Here is a 25,394-nt window from a genome sequence, read left to right on the forward strand (position 1 = left end):
GTATTCAAGTGTCCTTTCATTCGGGAAGTGAACACAAAGCAGTTCCCACTGAACTATGCACATTAAATATTGCTCTTTGATATGCATGTTACACATTCTTTCCAGCAGGCATATTACCCCTCTGCGCTACCTTAGGTGAGTAAAACAGCCACTAGACAAAACATGCTCCCATCTCTCTCCAGCAGGTACATTGATCACCAAAGTTATCTTGGCACTTGTATTGTTGACCGAAACCTGCTGAATATACAAAGAACTTTGCAGTGTTTTTAAAACTCCTGCACTTGTACAAAACCGCCCCCGCCCCCCCCCCCCCCACCCCCCAAACTAAACTGCCCTCCTACCCTTCCAGTCGCCCTGGGAAACGCCTGATGCCTGGAACGGCCAGTCCAGCATAGTTACCCTTTTCAATGCAATACTGCAGATATGTATGCTTTTTAGATATAAACGTCATGGATCACTGTGTTTCTAGTTTAAGGTTCACTGGTACCCCATTTCAGTGTAGTCAGTTTGTTAAAATAAACTAGTTTGTGTGCCTTCCTGCACCACAGCATCCTCTACACAGAGGATTTTACACTCCTTGTTCTGGAATCTACTGCTAATCAAGGGCCGATATTGCATTGTCAACAGTCTGCTCTGCTGTGTCACCAGTTAATTCACAGTTGTCTGATTGCCCTTTCAGTGTTGCTTTGCAGGCCCCTAGATAGAAGGGAAGGGGGAGGAGGTCGTGGGCACTGCAGAGTAGGGTGGCCAACTGGCATGGGCGCAAATTCAGAATGGTGAGTGTAAAAGTTCAGGACAAGGGGTCAAAATTCACAACAAAAATTCAGGACAGGAGGTCAAAATTCAGGAAAAAAATTCAGGGCAACAGGTATGCTTTGCAGACACATCAGTGGATGGCATGTAATAGTATATAAATAAATAGGTAAAGAACATAAGTACAAGTCACTTTTACTGCCCTGTCACTTTCTCCTGCCCGGTCACTTCTACCCCATCACCGCTCCTTCCCTGTCATTTCCCCTGCCCGGTCACTGCTCCTTCCCGTTCACAGCTCCTGCCCCGTCACTGCTCCTGCTCATTCACTACTCCTGCCCGTTACCTGCTCCTGCCCGTTATCTTCTCCTACCCATTCACCGCTCCTGCTCATGCCTAATCACTTCTCCTGCCCCATCACTTCTCCTGCCCCCTCACTTCTCCAGCCCCATCACTTCTCCAGCCCCATTACTTCTGCCCCATCACTTTTCCTGCCCCGTCACTTTTCCTGCCCCGTCACTGCTCCTGCCCTTTCACTGCTCCTGTCCTTTCACTGCTCCTGCCCGGTTACTGCTCCTGCCTAATCACCTCTCCTGCCCTGTCACCTCTCCTGCCCTGTCACCTCTCCTGCCCTGTCACCTCTCCTGCCTCATCACCTCTCCTGCCCTGTTGCCTCTCCTGCCCCATCACTGCTCCTGCCCCGTTCACTGCTCCTGCTCCGTTCACCGCTCCTGCCCCGTTCACCGCTCCTGCCCCGTTCACCGCTCCTGCCCCGTTCACCGCTCCTGCCCCGTTCACCGCTCCTGCCACGTTCACCGCTCCTGCCACGTTCACCGCTCCTGTCACGTTCACCGCTCCTGCCACGTTCACCACCGCCTCTGCCCCGTTCACCGCTCCTGCCCCGTTCACCACCGCTCCTGCCTCATTCATCGCTCCTGCCCCATTCATCGCTCCTGCCCCATTCATCGCTCCTGCCCCATTCACTGCTCCTGCCCCATTCACTGCTCCTGCCCGGTTACCGCTCCTGCCCCGTCACCTCTCCTGCCCCGTCACCTCTCCTGCCCCGTCACCTCTCCTGCCCCGTCACCTCTCCTGCCCCGTCACCTCTCCTGCCCAGTCACCTCTCCTGCCCCGTCACCTCTCCTGCCCCGTAACCTCTCCTGCCCCATCACTGCTCCTGCCCAGTTCAATGCTCCTGCCCCATTCACTGCTCCTGGCCCTTTCACTACTCCTGCCCCGTTCACCGATCCTGCCCCGTTCACCGCTCCTGCCCTGTTCACCGCTCCAGCCCTCTTCACTGCTCCTACCCCGTTCACCGCTCCTACCCCGTTCACCGCTCCTACCCCGTTCACTGCTCCTACCCCGTTCACCGCTCCTACCCTGTTCACCGCTCCTACCCCGTTCACCGCTCCTGCCACGTTCACCGCTCCTGCCACGTTTACCGCTCCTGCCACGTTCACCGCTCCTGCCACGTTCACCACCGCTTCTGCCCCGTTCACCGCTCCTACCCCGTTCACCACCGCTCCTGCCCCATTCATCGCTCCTGCCCCATTCATCGCTCCTGCCCCATTCACTGCTCCTGTCCTTTCACTGCTCCTGTCCTTTCACTGCTCCTGTCCTTTCACTGCTCCTGCCCGGTTACCGCTCCTGCCTAATCACCTCTCCTGCCCCGTCACCTCTCCTGCCCCATCACCTCTCCTGCCCCATCACCTCTCCTGCCCCGTCACCTGTCCTGCCCGTCACCTCTCCTGCCCCGTCACCTCTCCTGCCCCGTCACCTCTCCTGCCCCGTCGCCTCTCCTGCCCCGTCGCCTCTCCTGCCCCGTCGCCTCTCCTGCCCCGTCGCCTCTCCTGCCCCGTCGCCTCTCCTGCCCCGTCGCCTCTCCTGCCCCATCACTGCTCCTGCCCCGTTCACTGCTCCTGCCCCGTTCACTGCTCCTGCCCCGTTCACTGCTCCTGCCCCGTTCACTGCTCCTGCCCCGTTCACTGCTCCTGCCCCGTTCACTGCTCCTGCCCCGTTCACTGCTCCTGCCCCGTTCACTGCTCCTGCCCCGTTCACTGCTCCTGCCCCGTTCACCGCTCCTGCCCCGTTCACCGCTCCTGCCCCGTTCACCGTTCCTACCCCGTTCACCGCTCCTACCCCGTTCACCGCTCCTGCCCCGTTCACCGCTCCTGCCCCGTTCACCGCTCCTGCCCCGTTCACCGCTCCTGCCCCGTTCACCGCTCCTGCCCAGTTCACCGCTCCTGCCCCGTTCACCGCTCCTACCCCGTTCACCGCTCCTGCCACGTTCACCGCTCCTGCCACGTTCACCACCGCTTCTGCCCCATTCATCGCTCCTGCCCCATTCACTGCTCCTGTCCTTTCACTGCTCCTGCCCGGTTACCACTCCTGCCTAATCACCTCTCCTGCCCCGTCACCTCTCCTGCCCCGTCACCTCTCCTGCCCCGTCACCTCTCCTGCCCCGTCACCTCTCCTGCCCCGTCACCTCTCCTGCCCCGTCACCTCTCCTGCCCCGTCACCACTCCCGCCCGGTCACCACTCCTTCCCAGTCACCACTCCTGCCCACTACCTCTTCTTTCCTGTTGCCACTCCTGCCCCGTCACTGCTCCTGCCCCATCACTTCTCCTGCCCCATTCATTTCTCCTGTCTGTTCACTGCCACTATCCGTTCACTGCTCTTGCCCGGTGACCGCTCCTGCTCATGCCTAATCACCGCTCCTGCCCCATCACTCCTCCTGCCCCGTCACATCTCCTTTCCTGTCACCTCTTCTGTCCCGTCACTGCTCCTGTCCCGTCACTGCTCCTGCCCTGTCACCTCTCCTACGCTGTCACCTCTCCTACGCTGTCACTTCTCCTGCCCTGTCACTTCTCCTGCCCGTTACTTCATCTGCCTGGTCACCTTTCCTGCCCCATTACCTCTCCTTTCCTTTTGCCTCTTCTGTCCCGTCACTGCACCTGCCCAGTTCACTCTGTGTACCACATTGACAAACTACACAAGGGGGCAAATTCCCCACAGTACTTAGTTTGGGGAAAGCTCCTCTGTAATCAGGAACTAAGATCTCACTGGCATGTGATATGCTAAAGGAAGGCGGTGGGCGCATTGTCATTCCAAAGGTGATAATTAGCCTCAATTGGAATGACAAAGGGCCTGCCCACAATCTGTGAGAGCTCAGGGAGGGGCTGCTGCAGCCTCTGGAGTTCAACAGAGAAGTGCTAGCAGCCCCTGGAAGCTGAATGAAAAAGTTATCGTTTTTAAGTAGGACTATTCTTGCTGTCCCAGGACGATTTTTTAAAATAAAGAAGTAGGGGAACTGACTGACCTAATTTTTAAAAGTAGGGGCACGCCGTGCCCTTCGATCCCAACTTCTACCACTGTTCATAAGGGCTTTGTGTGAGCTTCAAGCTATTCTCTGGGCTCGCGGCTCAACAGCAGCAGATGTTATGGATGCCTCGAGATGAATTCAAACATCACACAAGCTCCACAACCAAATGGTAAGGAAGCACGCGCTGGAAAGTTATGCACTCCCAACCGTTATCTCTAATGGTTTGTGCTGCATGCGGCTGACAGTGAATTTAAATGAACAGAGTCACAGTTCAAATAGTTTGCGCTGAATGCGGCTCCTAGTAGACTTAAATAAGCAGAGTCGCTGTTGTAATGTTTTGTGCTGCGTGCAGCTCTCAGAAAATCCAAACAAAGATAGTAACAGTTTGTTGGCCGCATACATGGACAGCACACTGTATATCTGCAGAACCATACATCGCCAAGAACTCCCCACAATGCCAACACGTCAAATAATCTGCCTGTTGCCTCAAAATTCCTAAAACAGTTGGCTGCAGCTCTGTGCTTTGTGCCAAGACTAAGTCGATCCTATGTGGCTCAAAGTATATCCCTTCATACGTCGTGTACACTCACTCACAACAGAGCATTGAACATCTAGATGCTGTGCACAGGCCAGGAAAGACACAACTTCCAGAGAGTCCAACTGCCACAATCTGAAGTCATTCCTTGTACATGTTGTGACAATCTCAGTAGTCCACTCTGCAAAAAAGTCATCATGATTGGAAACCGCTCACAGCAGGAACAGGCAGGTAGCAAAGCAGGCAAGCAGCAGGAACTGGCACTTACATGGTAGGGCGACCGGTGGAGTGGTCACTGATGGGGCTCATTGGTGCCAACTTCCTTAAATACACAACTCGTACGTTCTCTTGAAGTTCCATATACTTGAAAATCCTTGAAGTTTCATAAACCATTATCCATTGAAGTAGCACACACGTAGGCTCTACCAAATCACCGCCAGTGTTAAAATGAAAAATATCTCTTAGTCAGGTCGTCTAGAAATAGGTAACAGGTTTATTCATTAATATACTTCATCAATTATAGCTTCAGGATGATGGTAAGATCCATAATATATGCCCACCAGGAGCATCCTCCTTGCTGCTGGCCCTCTCACACCAACTGATCTCACTCAAGCACAAACATTCTCAGCATTCCAAATGACATCACCAATGGCTGAGCAGCAAGGCGGAGCACCACAATGGGGAGGATGCATAAACCAGACCAGTAGGTTATAACACCAGTTCGTTTTTATGATTATGTTTAATGATTTTTTTGTTTTTTTGTTTTTGTTTACTATTTTTGTTTATTATAAGTGAGGAGGTGATGTGGTATCCTAGGTTATAGAACCATCTCTTTCAGTGGTTCTGCAACTGCAACTGTAAACGGCGACTTCGGCAGCTGCTTCACGGAGCGCTCCTGTGGATGAGGCCTACATTTCTGGAAATCTAAATAAAGCTTACTTTAAACTCTACAATCGCCTGAATCATCCTTATTACACACTGCTTGCCTCCAGGCATGCTTTCTGGTGGGGGGCCTGAGGTCTGCAGGTGGGCAAGGGCAAGTCTTTGCTGCCCCTGCCTCCTGGTGAGTTTGCGCCCTCAGAGAGCGGATGGTGCTGCAGCTAGTGCGGCCACCGTAGCTGCTGCGAACAAACATGTCTTGTGTGTTTATTGTATTGCTGTGCATGCTTTGTTCTTCTTGCGGGGGGAGGTTGCCTATATCGGCACTATGCATATGGACCTTCCCACCCGAGTGTTGGTCTTGAACCAGGATCAGATAACCTTCCTTGATGTCTGTAGGCCCCGCACCCCTCACTGGACTTATACAATCATTCAGTCATTCTGCCACTTGAGCGTGACAGCCAAATTTTCCACATCCAAGGTGTAGGCATTGAAGACAAATTAAGGGAGGATGGGACTTGCAATGCAACAGCACGTCAGTGTGATGATGTCACTTGGAGAGCATGTAACATGATGATGATGTAATCCAGGAAACACAGGTGGTAGCAGATAGGAGATTTATTCAAGGATAACAGTTTATACATCCACAAACTACAGGAGACAGACTAGCTCTGCCAAACTCCCACATATAGAATGAAAAGAGTCATAACAATTCTAGAAGTACATAGAAGTGCAGGAGGAAGGAATACAACACACCTTCCCCCTTTTGAAAGAAAAAAAAAAAGAAAATTAACAAAATCACACAATTTGATAGGAGAATATTTAACACGAACACTTCTTCTTAAAACCTCATTGTCAGGTTGTTCAATGACACGTCCAGAGACTTCATAATCAGCATTCACATTAGGATCATTTAAAGTACCACAATCATTGATAGGTAAACTAACCTCACTAAGTTGTGAATCAACATTCTCAGTTTGAGGCGAATTGAGAATCTGTGGTGGAATGACAATCTCAGATTGTGGCTCACACCCAAAAGTGTCTAAGAAAGCAAAAAAATTTACATCATTTTCAATAATTAAATTTGGCTGCAAAGATGGACTGGCTTTTGAGCTTGGCTTGGCTGCGAAATGTACTTAGAATTTATTCCCTTTATTGCCGAAGATGTACCAAATTTTATTCTCACAAAATCTCCCACTTTGATTTTAGGATTATGTGAGACAGAACCCGAACAATTCCTTTTCATCCTCTCCTGATAAGCTAACACCCTGTCTCTGACCTTGAAAGGATCAAAGGAACCCTCGCAAGCAATCTTACTTTTCATCCACCAGGGTAAAATTTTAGAGCCTGGCTTCCTGCCTCTTAACATTTCAAAAGGAGACAAACCCGTGACAGAATTGACGAGACGAACCCACGGACCCCTTCAGCTGCCATGCCTGCAAGTTCACCTGCATCCGAACCTGCCCTGCACCAGCACCCGCCAAGCCGAACACCAGCAGCAACCACCTCAAGTGCATCCTGCTCAACACCCGCTCCGTCCACAGACACGCCATCGAACTCTGGAACTTCCTCGACACCACAGCTCCTGACGTCGCCTTCCTCACGGAAACCTGGATGAACGACTCCTCAGCGCCCGACATCGCCATCTCCATCCCAGAGGGCTACAAGATCTCCCGAAGAGACCGCGACAACCAGACTGGAGGAGGCATCGCCATCATCTACAGGGACACCATCCGCATCAAGACCAACACCGATGACACCCTGACAACCGCCGAACACCTGCACTTCTAGATCCACACGGACCCCAAAACCACCCTCAGAGGCACCCTCATCTACCGACCCCCGGGACCACGCACACAATTCAGCGAAGACATCGCCGACTTCATCAGCCCGCACGCCCTCCCCTCCGCTGACTACATCCTCCTGGGGGACATCAACTTCCACCTGGAGAACAACAACGACCGCAACACCACCACCCTGCTTGACAACCTCGCCATCCTCGGACTCAAGCAGCTGGTGACCACCCCCACCCACCTCGCCGGACACACACTCGACGCTGTCTTCTCATCCAGCAAGGACATCGTCTTCAGCCACGCCACCGGACTCCACTGGACGGACCACAGCTGCGTCCACTTCACCTTCAGAAGATCCACGATCCACCACCACCAGCAACAGGTTGCTCGAAGAAACTGGAACAAGATCACAGCAGACCAGCTCGCCGCTTCCCTGAGCCAGCACCCTCCCGCCAGCTCAGAGAACCCCAGCCAGGCCGCCGACAACCTCACGAAGTGGATCAGCGATCAGCAACTGCGCAGACGACCTCGCCCCACTGAGGACCCCGCCTAGCAGACCCGGCAGCAAGAAGGCCCCCTGGTTCACCGACGAACTCAAGAGCTCCAAGAAGAACTGCCGAGCCCTCGAGAAAGCCTGGAGAAGGGAGCCAACACCGGACAACATGACCACCCTCAAGCTCGCCACCCGGAAACTCCATCAACTGATCCACGCCACCAAGAAAACAGCATTCAAGGACCGGCTGGACAACAACGCACACAACTGCAAGGAACTCTTCAACATCGTGAAAGAGCTCTCCAACCCCAACGCCGGAAACGACGACATCACCCTGTCGCAAGACCTCTGCAACTCCCTCGCCTCTTACTTCCACAACAAGATCGCTGACATACACCACAGCTTCAGCCCACAAACAACGCTCCCCAAGACCGCACCAACGCCCCCCACCACCACCCTCAGCGCCTGGACCCATATCAACACAGAAGACACCATCCGCACGATGAACTCTATCCACTCCGGATCTCTGACCGACCCCTGCCCACACCACGTCTTCAACAAGGCCGACGCTGTCATCGCACCCCACCTACGGGACATCATCAACACCTCCTTCGACACCGCCACCTTCCCTGACAGCTGGGAGCACGCCGAACTCAGCGCTCTACTAAAGAAACCAACAGCGGACCCCACCGAACTCAAGAATTACCACCCCATCTCGCTCCTCCCTTTTCCAGCCAAAGTCATCGAGAAGACCGTCAACAAGCAGCTGGCCGCCTTCCTCGAGACGAATGGATCCCTCGACCCCTCACAGTCTGGCTTCCGAGCCAACCACAGCAACAAGACCGCCCTCATCGCTGCCACCGATGACATCCGAGCCCTGCTGGACAACGGAGAAACAGCAGCCCTCATCCTCCTAGACCTCTCCGCGGCGTTCGACACTGTTTGCCACCACACCCTAATACAGCGCCTCAGCAACATCAGAATCCAGGAGAAGGCACTGGAGTGGATCATCTCCTTCCTCGCTGGAAGGACACAGAGAGTCCGCCTACCACCGTTCAGATCTGCAGCCACGGAAGTCATCTGCGGCGTTCCTCAGGGCTCCTCGCTCAGCCCCACCCTCTTCAACGTCTACATGAGCCCCCTTGCGGCCATCGCACGCCAACACAACCTCAACATCATCTCCTACACCGACGACACCCAGCTGATCCTCTCCCTGACCAACGACCCCGCCGCCGCCAGAACCAACCTCCACGATGGGATGAAAGACGTAGCCGAGTGGATGACGACCAGCCGCCTGAAACTGAACTCAGACAAGACGGAAGTCCTCATCCTGGGCTCCTCGCCCTCCGCCTGGGACGACTCCTGGTGGCCCCCCGCCCTGGGCACCGCACCCAAACCGACAGACCACGCACGCAACCCGGGTTTCATCCTGGACTCCTCGCTCTCCATGACCAGACAAGTCAACGCCGTCTCCTCGTCCTGTTTCAACATCCTGCGCATGCTACGGAAGATCTTCCGGTGGATCCCCACCGAGACCAGGAAGACGGTCACCCAGGCCCTCATCACCAGCCGACTGGACTACGGCAACGCCCTCTACGCCGGAACCACCGCCAAGCTCCAGAAGAGACTCCAGCGAATTCAGAACGCCTCAGCCAGCCTCATCCTCGACGTCCCCAGACGCAGCCACATCTCCGGACATCTGAGAGACCTGCACTGGCCCCCCGTCAACAAGAGAATCACCTTCCGTCTCCTCACCCACGCACACAAAGCCCTACACGACCAAGGCACGAGCTACCTCAACAACCGCCTCAACTTCTACGCTCCCAAACGCCACCTCCGATCGACCAATCACGCCCTCGCCGCCGTCCCCCGCATCCGAAGAGCGACAACAGGAGGAAGGTCCTTCTCCTACCTGGCCGCCAAGACCTGGAACACCCTCCCTCCCGACCTTCGCCTGACCCAAGATCACCTCTCCTTCAGGAAGAAGCTCAAGACCTGGCTGTTCGAGCAGTAGCGGCACCCCCCCCCCCCCCCCCCAAGCGCCTTGAAACCCACCGGGTGAGTAGTGCGCTCTATAAATGCCTTGATTGATTGATTGATTGAATTGGGAGAAACACGATAAGACAATAAAGAGGCACGTAGTGCTTCTCCCCAATTTAAATTGCTCTTAACAGCAAGTTGAATAGACTCCTTTATCACTCTGTTAAAACGTGCTGTTTGACCATTGGCCTGTGGGTTGTAATTCAACACTCTTTTGTGTACAATGCCACATCTTTCAAGGAAAGAAGAAAATTCTTTGCTAATAAACTGTGGATCATTGTCGGAAACAAGTTCCGCAGGAATGCCCTCTCTACAAAACACTTCATCCAAAAATTCCACAACTTGAGTGGAACGTATTTTATCCACAATTTTTAACTCTGGCCACTTAGAAAAGTAGTCAATTAAGACCAAGATAAACAAGTCTTTATTAGGTGACAAATCAAGAGGACCTACAATGTCCACGCCCAATTTCTTCCAAGGAGATGTAACAAATTCGATAGGCGAAACACCAACAGACAAAGGCTTCACAGACTTATCACTCAAAGAACAAGGTAAACAAGAACTGACCCATTTATCAATCATATTATCAATACCTGGCCACCAGTAGAATTCACAAATACGCCTTTTAGTACTTGACATACCCATGTGGCCTTCATGAGCCATTGAAATAATTTTCTTCCGTAAATCACAAGGAGGCTCTATTTTATCACCTCTAGTCACAAAACCTTGGTCAAACATGATTTCATCCTTTATCTTGTAAAAAGACAGAACCTCGCCTGATAATTTCCGTTCCTCAGGCCATCCATGTTGTAAGTACATCACTACATTAGATAAAGCCGAATCCTTAAACATGGTATTTCTCCAGTCAACTTTTGAAATAGTGCTAGACAACTTGTTGTAGCCTTCACCATTGACATCCCCAATGGAAAATACAACATCCACATCGCTGTGAACAGTGGAAACTTGCGAATCAAAAGGCAACCTAGACATGCAATCGGCATGTACATTCAAACGGCCAGGAACATATTCCACAACACACTGGAATTCCTGCAATTTCGCAGCCAAGCGTGCAAGACTGGCTGTCAGAGTTCTCCCACCACCGGCCGCTAGCATATTAATTAAGGGCTTATAGTCGGTGCGTAAACGAAACTTAGTTCCCCAAAGGAACTGTCTGAAATGTTCGACTGCCCAGGTGCAAGCCAACAATTCTTTCTCAATAGTGGAGTAATTGTACTCAGCACCATGGAGAGTTCTTGAGGCATAAGAAACAACATACTCCTCACCTCTATCCTTCTGCATTAGAACAGAACCTAAGCCAACATTGCTTGCATCCACACATACAATGCATTCTTTACCCAACTCAAAAGGTCTTAGAAATGGAGCATTGAGGATTTCCTTTTTAAGAAGATCAAAAGCAAATTGTTGTACATTGGTCCATAAAAACTTTGCATTTTTTTTAACAGTAATCTCAAAGAATGTACTTTAGAAGCGTAATCTTGAACAAACTTACTGTAAAATTCGGTAAGGCCTAAGAAAGACACAAGTTGATCCTTACTAGAAGGTGCAGGAGCTTTAAGTATACTCTGGATGTGATTGAGTTTAGGCTTAATGCCTTGGGCAGAGATCTTGTGTCCAAGATATTCTACCTTACTCTGTCTAAACTTACACTTTGAGAATTTTAAAGTTAGACCTTTGTTTTGAATTTGTTTTAGTACAGAGTCTAGATTCCTGTCATGATCTTCAAAATTTATCCCAAAAATTAGAATATCATCTTGAAAAGCTATAGCTCCCTTGCAACCCTCAAAAACTTCTTTCATGAGTCTTTGAAAGACAGAAGCCGTGCTGGCTAGGCCAAAAGGCATGCGACAAAATTGAAACATACCTTCTGGTGTTATGAAAGTAGTCAAAAACTTGGACTCTTCATGCAAAAGTACCTGATGGTAAGCACTTGCCAAATCTACAGTAGAGAAAACACATGCACCTGAAAGAGTAGAGATAAGTTCATGTATATTGGGTAGGGGATGCCTATCAACCCAAATCTCTTGGTTTAAGCTCCGAAGGTCAACACATAGACGAAGTTCGCTGTTGCTTTTAATGGATAAAACCACTGGGGAAACCCACGGGGAGGATTCAAAAGGTTCCACTATTTTCCTAGCCACAAGATCAGATAAAATTACTTTTAATTTATCACGATACGCAAGTGGCACATTTCTAACTCTGTGCCTCACCGGAACAGCTCCTTCCTTGAGAATAATACGATGTTTGAAATTCTCAAATCTACCTAAATTGTCAGAAAAAATGGCAGGAAACTTTTCTTTTATGGAGTTGGTAAATTTATCAGCCTCTGGAGATATGATGTAAACAGGATGTGATGCATTGGGGTCAAGTTTAATGCCTAGCTCATGCTGATGAGGCCAACTGAGAATAGAAGCACCATTAGAGTCAACATAGACTTTGCCTTTAATACTGCTACCTGTAAATGTGATATCAGCCCACATGAAACCAACCAAATCAATCTTATGACCAGTGTATCCACCGGGCTGTACATCGGGTGGTGATAACTTCAAAGAACCCCAACATTTTTTTAATATGTCCAGGCCTATAATACTGTACCATGCACACGAATCAATGAGCATAGAAATTTCATTGCCATCAATTAATATTATGTCTTTAGGAAAACCTTTACATTTGGTATCCCCGACACACAATAAACTATTGACTCCAAGGCCATCAGTGGGAATGGAATCCAATTCATCATCAGTCAATAAATTCACTTTTTGAGTAGACCTACACATTTTACTAAAATGACCAGAATCTTTACATTTAACGCATATTTTGTTCCAGGCAGGGCAACCTCTGTAACTCCCTACATGGTCGACACCTCCACAATTTGATTTCTCCTTTCAAAGGGTTTGATATCCCTTCTGAAATTCTCTTTAGGTTTAAACGGAATAAACTGTGGCTTATTAGGAACAAATTGTGTTTTTTTTTTATTATAAGAATCTTTTACTACTGAGACTTCGGGAATAACTACTTTGGTTTTGCTTTCCTGACCTCTAATCTCACTTACAAACAGTTCGGACTGTTCGATCCCTTTAGCAATATTTAACGCAGCCTTAAGAGTAGTTTCAGTTCCCATCCATAAGCGTTCCTGTATTTTCTTACTCTTAGTTCTCATCATAATTTGATCTCTGAGAACCTGTTCAAAATTAATTGTTTCAAAAGCACAGGAACCAGCGAGAGTTCTTAATGCAGCTACATAGTTCTCAATTGATTCATCCTCTTTTTGTACACGAGAATAAAATTTAAAACGTTCCATGACAGTATTTATCTTTCTTCCAAATCTAGAGAACAATTGTTTAACAACAACATCAAATACGTTTATGTCACCTGCACCTTCAATGGGAGGTAAATTTTCTAATTCTTTAAGACCAGCACCACCTAAGCAGTTTTTAAGTAGCGCCAATTTTCTTTTAGGAGAACAACCATCCTCTTCAACAACATCCAGATAGGCTAGAAATGTAGGAAACCAAAGATCCCATTCCATTTTGGGATCACCGGCTATAGGTAGGAAATGTGCAGGGGAAGAAATGTTATGAGACATGGTAGATAGTCTAGTATTGTACACTTAAAATAGATACTTTGAAAACATGAGAGAATAAAATAAATACACTAAAATAAAAGAGGCAGTCACCGATGTCTGTCTTGAAAAATGCTGGTGTAGAGACTACAAGGCGTGAGCTTGTTGATGTAGAAAATCCAAATCACAAAAGGAAAATTTCTCTCTTTGTTTGAGTTTGCTGGCGTAGAAATCGCGCTGGCATGGGACTAATAATGTGAAATTAAAAATAATAACAAAATCGGCACTTCCGTGCAGATCGGCGTTTAGATGCGTAGTCAAGGTAACACAAAATGGCGGATCACGCAATGACGCAGGACGCTACGTGATGTGCGCTGCGTTGCGTGATACGCGCTGAAAGGTCAAGGTTCGAAGGCAGACTCACAGAACGAAGACGGAGGAGAGAATGACAATCCCGAGAGGGAGTGCTCGTGCGATGCTAAAGGTTCGGATGCACACGCGATGCCAGAAATTCAAATGTAAACCGGTCAGGTACTGGAAATGAAATGAAAATAATAACAAAATAATTATAAGAGGAAATTAATAGGAAATGTAGAATTTTCCATGTCTTGGTAGAAATGTAGAATTTTCATGTCTTCGAAGAGAAAAAAAAAACGATTAATGAGTAGAAATCAGGAAAATTTAGCCGCTGGTGCAATCAAGAGCACGACCATGTACATAAACAAAAACATCAGGCGCAGGTGCAATCAATACACATAGAAGAGTAAATATCTTTAGGTATACGTGAACGCTGTTTGAATCCTTTCAATCCTTTCTCCAAGTTTCCAGTTTTCTTAAAGTCATAGAAGAAGAAAAAAAAACCGATGTCTTGGAAGTCAGGTGTTCAGATCCCAAATCGTCGCCAAAATTATGATGTAATCCAGGAAACACAGGTGATAGCAGACAGGAGATTTATTCAAGGATAACAGCTTATACATCCACAAACTACATGAGACAGACTAGCTCTGCCAAACTCCCACATATAGAATGTGGAACCCCAAAAGAGTCATAACAATTCTAGAAGTACATAGAAGTGCAGGAGGAAGGAATACAACACATGACATTGGCAGCTCTTGTGATGTAAGAGTGTTCCTTGCCTCCCAAGTGCCCGTTACAATCTGTGCCCCTTAGAATGATGACGTTACTTGTGTTTGTGTTAATAAACACTTTATTTCACATTAAGAGTGCAGGACTCAGTATTGCTCTCAGCCATTGCAATCACAGTGGATTCATGAGGGTGGATCAGACCTCCCTCTGGAACCAGAAGACTGCCAGCTTTAGACTAGTCCAGGGGCGTAACGCAGATCCCGGCGTCACAATGATTGCGGAGCCTGGTTCAGAGTCTGAGTCGGAAGTTACTGGGCTCCAAGTGTCACAACTGGAGCCGTTCACTACAGGTGTCCTGATCCCACACTACTACTGAAACCTAGACTGCATAACCATGTAATCCTCCTTAGCACTTGATTCTCTCATGATCGCTGAGCAGTTTGAGGCTGCCTCAAGGAAACCACGAGCGTTCGATCCTCAGAACACCATCATAGTACCCTTATATAACTGAATGTCCAGACAGTGCTTCACATTATACAAAATATACCCAATGCTTATGAAACTAAATACTGTCCTTGACTTCGTGATTTTGAAAAAAAAACTAAATTGTCTAGCTCATTTCTTCCTAGGTGGAGATAGAGCCCCAAATGTTATTAAAGAGCTTAAGCACTAGTGCTACAGAAAGACTTTACAATGGGGCTAGACAATGGAGGCACTCGGGCAGATCTAGCGCCCTCGTTCTAATGGAGAACCTCAGGTCTTCCTTGTTGCACTTCAGACTGACATGAGCTGCTGCACTTCAAAAGGTAAATGTGTCTCTTCGTTTGAACTCTCAGGAATGTGCTACTACTCAAATCATCTGTTCAAGGTATTGTTTTTATCCGCTAGATGTCTTATGAGTTTTTGGTGTCTTTTCCGCGAAAACTAAAGTGATCTCCATAAACTTTTCAAAATCTCTGTAAGCCAAGCCAAACTCTGGCTATCTCAAGATACACTTAAAGGGGTGTGGGTGCATTCCACATATGTCCACTAACTCCCTCGCTAGTCGTTGTTTGGGGGAATTATTGCTGGTTCTGATGCATGTACACCAGAATTACCAAGTGCGGAATACTTCAAAATCCTACATCTAAGAAAACAATGATCACATTGACATTTTACAGTGCCCCTGGTGCCCTAAGATCCAAGAGAATGGCCTATGGCTCCAGCACAAAGTTAAAGAAGCAGGACTTGGGCTTCAAGTGTAGATATCTCCAGAACCTCTTGATATATTTAGATGTGGTCAAGGGTTCTGGACTACAGATGACTTCTATCCGCTATCTGTCCAGCTCACCAGGGAAGGTGTTGAAACTATTGTAATCCTCAGGGTATTTACAGATAACAAAAAGGCAGAAATCCCTTTCCCGGCATCCTGGAGGGGTCAGGAATGATGCTGGCACACCCAACAGATGGTTTAAACAATGACTTTTCCTTGGACCCCAGGTGGTGCACAGAGGGCCTCGTTGTTTTCCACTTTTCCGATGGCACTGACTACTTAGGAGTTAGAAAGCGGGTTTCCAGTTGTTGATGCACCCATCAGCACGCGGAGGACGCCGAGAGGAGTTGCGGGACAGTGTAAGAGGGCGTTTGCTGGAATCGAGCGCCCACTGTGGCAGCATCTTTCCGCCTGGACTATCAATTTTGGAACATTTGCTTGGGACACAGTTACGGCACAATTTGTGAAAATATTGGACAGTTTCCAAACATTTCGTTAACGATTAACTATAGGTTCTCACCTGTACCGCCCTCACCTGTCCTGGCCCATTATCGGCGCAAGACCATTTCTTTTCGATTTTCGCCACAGTGCGCCAAGACTGCTTGGCTTGTCTCACAGAAATATCTACTGATACCCTGACTGGGTTGGAATTATCACCAGTCGTGGGGGATTACCCATCTTTCCCATCTAGGGATCTAGCCCTGAAGATTTGGAGTGCACCCCACTTCAATGAAACACGTGTCTGCTGGCGCAAAAAATGCAGTTGCTACATATACTAACCGCCCCTCGTTGTTGTTTCAAAAAAGCCCAAAAAAAGATCAAATATCTGTATTTAGTTTGTGTGTGCATAGGTTTCTGTCCCACAAGGTGCACAGAGGATAGCTGGATTACCTAGAGTGGTGCAAACATCACATCAACTCCCACAGCTTCTGACCGGCTGCTGGACCTCTGGACCAAACTGGCCGCAGGCAGACTCTACTCTGTAGTGCACAGTCCAGCAGCTTCGTTCAACAGGAAATATGGCTATCTTCTTTCAAGGAAGTCTAGCGATACTTCATTAATGAGGCCCCCACGTCTGATGAATAGATGGCAACCAGACAAAACTGTATGTCTATATCAGTCCTTCCCAAGTGCACTAATGTTTAGTTCTGTCCTTGGTTGATCAGTTAGTGGTTGAAGTGATCACCAGTTCTCAGGATGAGGGCTAGCCAATCAGCTCTCCTACAGCATTCACTTTCTATGGTGCTTCTCCAATCACAGAGTGCATGGAGTTTGTGTCTACTTCACAGTCTGTTCTGTGCCATAAAAGTGTGCAGGCTTCATGTGAAATCTTGCATATGTTTGTTGAAGTGGCATGCGCCTGGCACCAGTGCTGTGGGTAGTAGATGTCTTCACTTCACCATCAGAAGACCTGTGTGCAACTCCAGGACTATCAGTACCACCTTATCTGTCTATGTTCATTCTACTCCATCTATAAACCTTTCCATTGGATCACACAGGTGGGTTCTGCTGGCATTGCAAAAGTGTGAATAATTCATAAAGAGACCAATAGACAACTATTAAATGTAAAAAATCACTACGCTTTATAAATTCAATCTAGGGAACATATGTACTAGGCATGTTATCAGTTTGAAATGCTCCCATTCGACGTTTGCGACTGGTAAAATGCTTTTTTCAGATGGACGAAACCTGTTTAAGGAGTCCGAAAAGTTTTTCCGATCCCTGAAATGGGAATTCGAATGGATACAGATTTGGTTTCTGGAAGGGGCATGTTTTTGGTGTGTTTTTTAAACACTGAATCAGGGACTAATGTAGGAGGTGGTAATGCATCTGCAAATGGAAGAGGATGTAGCCTTGCAGCTATAGAGGTCGACTTCGAAGCTGGGGAACCTGGTTCGAGTCTCGGCAGCAACGCTCAACATCCTGTCATTTTGAGCAAATCACTTACCTCCCTGCGCCTATCAAAAATGAATGTTTCCTTGTGTAACAAGACTGGTGCTCTTGTAAAGCACCCTGATACCTGATATCTTCAGGTCTAGTTTGCACTATATAAAACTAAAAAAAAAAAAGTTGTCGAAGAGTAGTCAGAGGTCCAGGGGGAACGCTGCCAACTCGTGAAGAGCCAACAAAAAGGAGAACTTTTCTTTCAAAATGCAACGGTTTCCTTTATTGAAAACGGTTGCATTTAAAAAAACAACAAAAAAAGGTTTGCTTTACAAAAAAAGGCATGATGGTCAGCAGACCACCATCCCTGTGATGGCCTCCAATTGTAGTGAGCCGCAATTGGCGACCTCCCTTATTAATATTCATGAGGTAGCTCGGGGTGGACCAATATGATATGGAATTTTAAGAACTGACCTATTAGTACATAAGTTGGTTCTTAAAATTCGTTATCTTACTTACACATTGTGACCATTATTTTGTGACCAGCACACCTTCCAACTCACACGGTGCCACTGTGTGTCACACGATATTGGCTCCCATCACACAGTCACCTGATAAGGAGCAGCTATCGGTGTGGGCAAAATTACCTGGAAACTCGCGCAGAGAGCATGTTTCCAGATAATTGTTTGGCGGTTCCGCTCAGCTGATGCCCCTTACCAGGTGTGAAACCTTCCCAGATCATTGGGCCAGCTTCAAAAGCTTTGTATTTGGTTTTTGCGGAGCAGACAGGTAAGAAGTTTGGAGGAGGAGGGATTTGAGTGCCTCGGCTATGATCGGCACTAAGCCCCCTTCGAGGCCCCACCCTCTCCCCAAACAGTGAAAATGCACGAGATTCTTAGTTTACCTGCCGCTGACATTTATTTTTTTACTTATTTTTATATCCATGTGTACCACAACCTATTTGTGTTAAAGAAAGTGTCTCAAGATGTGGGAGGCTTCATGTATGATTGCTGGGAATGCCAACAAAGGTGTTATATTTCAATAGTTTGCACAGCTAATCCAAGTGCGTGGACTTCCCAATGATGAAAAGGTGTATATATAAACCAGCTCATTAAATAATAAATCTCAGCTAATGCGGTCACTGTCTACATCCTCCTTCAATCTCAGATTTATTAATTAAATCACATTAGGCAGTAGTTTGTTGTACTACAAGATGTAGTACAGAAGGCGATTAAGTACATGTAAACTCATTTTTAAGACATTAAAAATAATAAAAAAGGATCTTATAGTAAGCAAGTTATCAGATGGCACCTGCTCAGGATAGCATTTTCATCATAACCCAGATGTATTTATAGTTTAATATCTTCATCTTCCACACTGTCTTGGGAGGGGAGCACTCAGCTCCCTGTACTGGTGGTGCTCTGAGGGTGTGGGTGGTGCAGAAGTTGGAACACTCAATGGCATAAATTTGCGGCAGTCTGATGCTGTCAGAGGGTGTGAACCACTCTCCGGGTGGATGGGTGGATGGTTGGGGGTGGGTGGGTCACCAGACGTGGGGTACCTGTGTTGCTGACATGGACACCTCAATATTTTCAGGGTTACTGGAGATTGGGAGTCAGTGAAGCATGTGCAGGCCAGGGTGGGGCAGCACAGAGGATTGTAAGATACCTCCCCTTTAGAGGAGGTGCACCCCCAGGTGAGGCTTCTGGCGGAACAGATAATGCAGAAATTACTTACAAAAGATGCCAGGAAAAATTTAAACATTCGTGGAAAGACATGTCCCACTCACAAATCATACGGGATAACCCAGAAAGCCAAGAGACTTCAAGAACTTCCAGTCCATCTCTCTGCTCCCCTTCCCGACCAAGGTCATCGAGAAAACCGTCAACAGACCGCTAACCCGATACCTCGAAGAAAACAGAATCCTGGACCCTTCCCAGTCAGGGTTCCGCAACAACCACAACACCGAGACTGCCCTCATCGCCGCCACCGATGACATCAGGACCCTGCTGGACAATGGCGAGAACGCAGCACTCATCCTCCTAGACCTCTCTGCCGCCTTCGACACTCTCTGCCACCGCACACTACGCGCACGCCTCACGGATCTGGCTCTGGATTGGACCACCTTCTTCCTCACCGGCAGAACCCAGAGCGTCCGCCTTCCCCCATTCCGTTCCAAAGCCTCCTCATCTGCGGAGTACCCCAGGGATCCTCCCTGAGCCCGACGCTGTTCAACATTTACATGGCCCCGCTCGCACATGTAGCCCGACAGCACGACCTCAACATAATCTCCTACGCCAACGACACTCAGCTGATCCTCTTCTTCACCAAGGACCTCATCATCACCAAAGCCAACCTTTACGAAGGAATTAAGGCCGGCCCTGACTAGATGAAGACCAGCCGTCTGAAGCTGAACTCGGAGAAGACAGAGGTCCTCATCCTCGGCTCTAACCCTTCAGCCTGGGACGACTCCTGGTGGCCGACGGCACTGGGGGCAGCCCCGACACCCACCGACCACGCACGCAACCTGGAAATCATCCTCGACTCAACGCTGTCTCCTCCTCCTGCTTCAACACCCTCCGCATGCTCCGCAAGATCCACAGATGGATCCCGACAGATAGAAGAAAGACAGTCACCCAGGCCCTAGTCAGCAGCAGACTCGACTATGGAAACGCCTTCTTCGCCGGAGCCCCGACCAAGCTCATCAAAAGACTACAATGCATCAAAACGCCTCGGGACAACTGATCCTCGACGTACCACGCCACGGTCACGTCACCCCACCACCTGAGAAACTTGCACTGGCTCCCCGTCAACAAGAGTATATCCTTCAAGCGCCTCACCCACGCACACAAGGCACTCCACAAGAACGGCCCAGCCTACCTCAACAGACAGCTCTCCTTCTACATCCCAACTGCCAGCTACGCTCCGCCAACCTCTCACCATCCTGCGCATCCGAAGAACAACCACCGGTGGGAGATCCTTCTCCCACCTCCCCGCCAAGACATGGAACACCCTCCCACTGAGCCTTCGACAGACCAAAGACCTGCTGAACTTCAGGAGGATACGCAAGACCTGGCTGTTTGATCAGTAGCACCCCCTTCCCCCAGCACCTTGAGACCCTCGCGGGTTTGTAGTGCGCTTTACAAATTGATTGATTGATTGATTGATTGATTGAATGCCCGAAGATCACTTGCCCAAACAAGCTAAGAGCTAAATGGAGCTGACCATAACCTCCTTGCTGTATAGTTTGTTGAATGCTGGGCTTATATGACATTTGGAAAAGTAGCTGAAGCACTCCACGCTCTTCAAAAACAGTCCTACAGTCCCTCCCCTTCCCGGTCTGACAAGGATCATGTACGGTTAATAATTCTAGTGGGCTAGGTTTCTGTTCTAGGTCCAGAGCCTTGTTTTAGGCATGCTTCCTTATCCACCTTTCTATTTCCCCACCCATTGCCAAGGGCTGTGGTACGCAGCCCGGCAGTCTGAGGTACCCATGTTTAGTTCCCCATTCTTGGCCAAGAGCTGGGAAGAGTTATCCTGCAACCTAATGCTCCTCCACCCTCTTGCTGACTAATCTGAATTGGTAAATTACTAAGAACATTATTTATCTGCCCCCTTCTTTCAAAAACTCTCACTTTCATCATTGTCATCATACACTGAGTGTCTGCTAACTAGCCAACAGCAGAATGTCACAACATGGCCATTGTGATAAATGCTGGCCAGCTAAGGTGGCCATTCTCAGAATCCCTCTGCTAGAAAACATGCACAGTATCATCTTCTCTGCACCATCTAACTTGTGCTTTATAACGCCTTGGTAACACACCCTTCACCATAACCTCTCTGCTGAGAACATGCCAGTCCTACCCTAATGCATATTCCTGACTCTGGTAGCATGCCCTCAGAGTTACTGTCCAGGTAACATACAACTGTGTTTAGTGCCCCTGTAGTCTTCCCTGATATGTAGTGCTCTAAAAACTTGCCAGGGCGCCCTTCATCGACTATTGGCACTTTTGTGTTGTCTGTCACAGAGTACAACAATTTTATTAAAAGGCAATGTAGACTAGATATCTCAGCTTATGAAGAATAGTTATACATTGTGTTGTGTTATTGTAAAACAATGTCTTTGTGGATTTTCAAATATAGACTTTCTTCTTTTAGAAAAAAATTCAAAGTTATCTTGACTGCTTGAAGAAAAAGCTGGAGGATGTAGTGGAACTGAATCGCAGCGAAGAAATTAAAGGAAAACAGCTGGAGGTAAGGCCAGAGTAAATTATATACTGGTAGTCTCGAGAGAAGACCTCAAATATTGCCTCAATTTACCAGTTTCCAGCATGACCACAGCATTTGTGCCAGGGTGCAGCTGTGCTTCCAAACTATCACCTGCAACTTCTTTGAACATAAAGAGATAAAGTCACTTTAAGGAAGCAGGGGTTTCCAGAGTTCTTGTTTGGATGTAGTGAAAAAGTAATCAAATCACAGGCCCTGCTTAACCGTGTCCCTGATTCCTGTTTAACTACCTTCTTGGAGGCGATGACCACAGTGCACGGATGATGGTAGCAATGGTACCATTAAAGTCTATTACTACATCAAGTGCCTCCAACCAGTCGATCGCGAGGAGCCAGTTCTCCTTCCTTTGGATTTTGAGAAGGCTTTTGATTCTCTTAGTTGGGTCTTTCAGGAGGAAGTGTTGATCAGGTTAGGTCTGGGTCCTCGGTTCTGGGAATTTGTGCTGGTACTCTACTCTAACCCCAAGGCCCAGGTACTGGTCAATGGCACCTGATCTACCCATTCAACAAGTGGTCGGTGCACCCGCCAGGGATGTCCACTGTCACCAATCTTGTTTGCTCTGGCGATCAAGCCGCTGGCTATGTGGATTCGCTGTGATGCTCAGGTCTGGGGATTCAATTGGGGTGTGGCAGTGAAGGACCTCATTGCTCTCTATGCGGATGATGTGCTTTTGTATATCTCACGCCCATCGCTTACGATTCCTTTGGTGCTGCAGATCCTTGGTCTATATGGGGATGCACTGGGGCTTAAAATTAACCTGCCTAAAAATCTCTCTATCCCCCTGCAGTGCCCCTGATGGACACGGAATGGTCAACACGGCTTACGGTGCACAGACGGAGTTTCCGATATCCAGGAATGTATGTTGTCTTAGAGCCAGGTCTAACCTGGAACTTGAATATTTGCCCTTGTGATTCCGCTTAATGACAGACCTAAGTTCAACAAGGGGAAAAACCTGGTATCCTACTTAATGGTTTACTGGGTTTATGCATCACTACTATAGAAGGCAAACCTTGATCCCTGGGAAACTCCCGACCCTTACACTCTCTGAGTACATTTGAAGTAAGTATGGCGTGACCTGGGAGGCTACAGCTTTATATTGGTCCCATCGCCTCTCCGAACTGGAGACTGTGTATTGCAGAGGCTACTTCCCACCATAATATTGCTCTCCATACCTGCTGCGTCCTCAGGAGTTAACACCGGTAGGGGTAGATCAGCGAAGATGTCCTTTGAGGCCTCTGCTGTGGCCGTGGGGCTTTCGGAGTATATATTTTGAGAACAGTCTATAGCCAAGTGAATAAACTAAGGATACAAAGCAATATATCTAAAAACCAAACAAAATTTGCCCAACATTGTACAGACTAACAACCCATGTGATAATTCAATTATTCATTTTATTATTCATGTATATATTTTATAGTCTTTTTTTAGATACTTTCTTATCTTTTTTTCTCCTTTTTTCTTATAAAGTTGATTACAATTCATGTACAAAAATTATAAAAAATACAATACAAACAAACAGGAAGCAGTAGATGTGGCAGACGATGGAGGCAATGCGGTATTAACTACACGCACCTCGGCTAGGCAGCCCTCCCCAGGTGACCGTCCACTGCAAGAAAATTAATTGTCCAGACCATACAGATGAAAAGAGAGAATACGTATAAAGACCGCCAGACACAGGACGCTGACTTTCTTGATTAAACTAATGATGAAAAAAGATGTGCATGATGGTCAGTACCGCAACATCCGATACTGGAAGTAGTAATTCCTCAAATAGGGCCTCGTGTTTCTAGCGATAGTTCAAACCACATTCTGTTATATCGTCATGAAATTCGATGAAAAGGATGACGTGGTTACACGGCTGTAAAAAAAGGATTCTTCTAATCTAATTCTGACGGCTTACGGGGGGGCCGAGAGCCGGAATTTCGATAATGCTTGGGTGATGGCTTCCTAGATGTGAAAGATAATTTCGAGATACGGCTCTCCGTAAAAGCAGGAACACCGCGAACGTGCCGGTGTTTGGTAAGATGGCTGGCAGCAAACGGGGCTTTCGGAGTATAACATGGCAAAATATTGTGCGAATGTCTCCGCTACCTCTCGGGGATCGTTTAGCATGGCTCCAGCTGTTGTAGTGATTGTACTCCCCCACCTATTTGCTTTTTTGCGCCGCTCCAGCCATGCAAACAGTTTCCTGGCTTTATCGCCATGCTCATAAACGCGGTCTCTAGTGGCCGACTGTTTGGCTCTGGCAGCCTCTGAGGCCAATTCCTTATAGTCCTGTCTTTTGAGCTGCAGAGTACTGAGCAGCTCTTCTGTGTGACACTCTGGTGCTTGAGTCTCTAGGTTTGAAATGTTGCGCTCCAACTCTCTTATCTCTTTTATATCCTACCATTAGTGAGAGACCTTCCCCCTTTATGACTATCTAGTAAGCTTCCCACAAGATCTGTGCTGATTCTACCGAGTTTTTGTTTTCATCGAAATATGTTTTTGTAGTCCGGACTAGGCCTTTTCGTATCTGATGGACATTCAGGCCCCATGGCTGCAACACTATGTTTCTTTGGGTACCCCGAGCCCATATCGGGGAGTGGTCAGAAAGTCCCCATGGCAGGTGGTGTACTTCCCAAAAGCAAGCAACTCTATCTGTATGTGTGAACAAGAAATCTATGCGTGAGTGGCTATTATGTACCCTTGAGTAATTAGTGAAATGCTGTTTTAATGGATTCTGAGTGCGCCTGACATCAGCGAGACCCATTGCTGTCAAGAAATCTGAAAGTGCGGAGGAGTGGCAGAGTTGTGACCTTGCGGGGAATCTGTCTTGAATGTCCTTTGGTGTCATGTTGAAGTCACCTTCAATTAGGAGCGCTCCTTCAGGTAACCTCAGAAGGAATGTGTTCATGTCGGGATGGCGCTATTGTACAGCGCCAGCGGTATGTATACTGTATACTTAATTTTATTGGACCTCTCTGCCGCGTTCGATACCGTCCCCTATGAGCTCCTTCTCCGCCGGTTGTCGGCCATTGGAATTGGGGGAGTTGTCCTAGATTGGCTATCCTCCTTTCTGTCCGATAGGACTCAGCAGGTCTGGATGCCTCCTCACGCCTCTGAACCTAAACCACTGCTTACAGGGGTACCGCAGGGGTCTACTCTTAGCCCCCTGCTGTTTAATGTCTATATAACCCCCCTGGTTTTTCTGGCAGAACAGTTTGGGGCCAAGATAATAGGGTATGCAGATGATACCCAACTGTTGTTTACCTGGCCGGATGATAATCTGGATACAGCGGTTGTTCATCTGTGCTTGTCCGCTGCATTTCGTTGGTTAACACAGGCCCAATTGAAATGCAACGAGGAAAAATCTGAAGTACTTTTCTATGGCTCCTTCCCCACCTTGTTTAAGAACTCGTTGTGGCCACCAAACATTCCTTGCCCAAAAGAGATGGGGAGACCAGCAAAAAATCTCGGCATCTGGTTCACAGAGGATCTCAAATTTGAGGCCCAC

General features: G+C 48.1%; 1 protein-coding gene across 2 annotated transcripts in view; it reads left to right on the plus strand.

Annotated features, from left to right (window-relative positions):
• LOC147717626 (E3 ubiquitin-protein ligase TRIM39-like) overlaps positions 1 to 25,394 on the plus strand; it is a 383,703-nt gene that overhangs the window by 47,212 nt on the left and 311,097 nt on the right. For both annotated transcript variants that reach the window (XM_086924415.1, XM_086924416.1), the window contains exon 2: positions 21,773 to 21,868. In XM_086924415.1, coding sequence (XP_086780541.1) covers positions 21,773 to 21,868 — 96 coding nt within the window. The remainder of the gene's footprint in view (positions 1 to 21,772; positions 21,869 to 25,394) is intronic.

Source organism: Lissotriton vulgaris, chromosome 5 (assembly GCF_964263255.1).
Source record: "Lissotriton vulgaris chromosome 5, aLisVul1.2, whole genome shotgun sequence".
NCBI lineage: Eukaryota > Metazoa > Chordata > Amphibia > Caudata > Salamandridae > Lissotriton > Lissotriton vulgaris.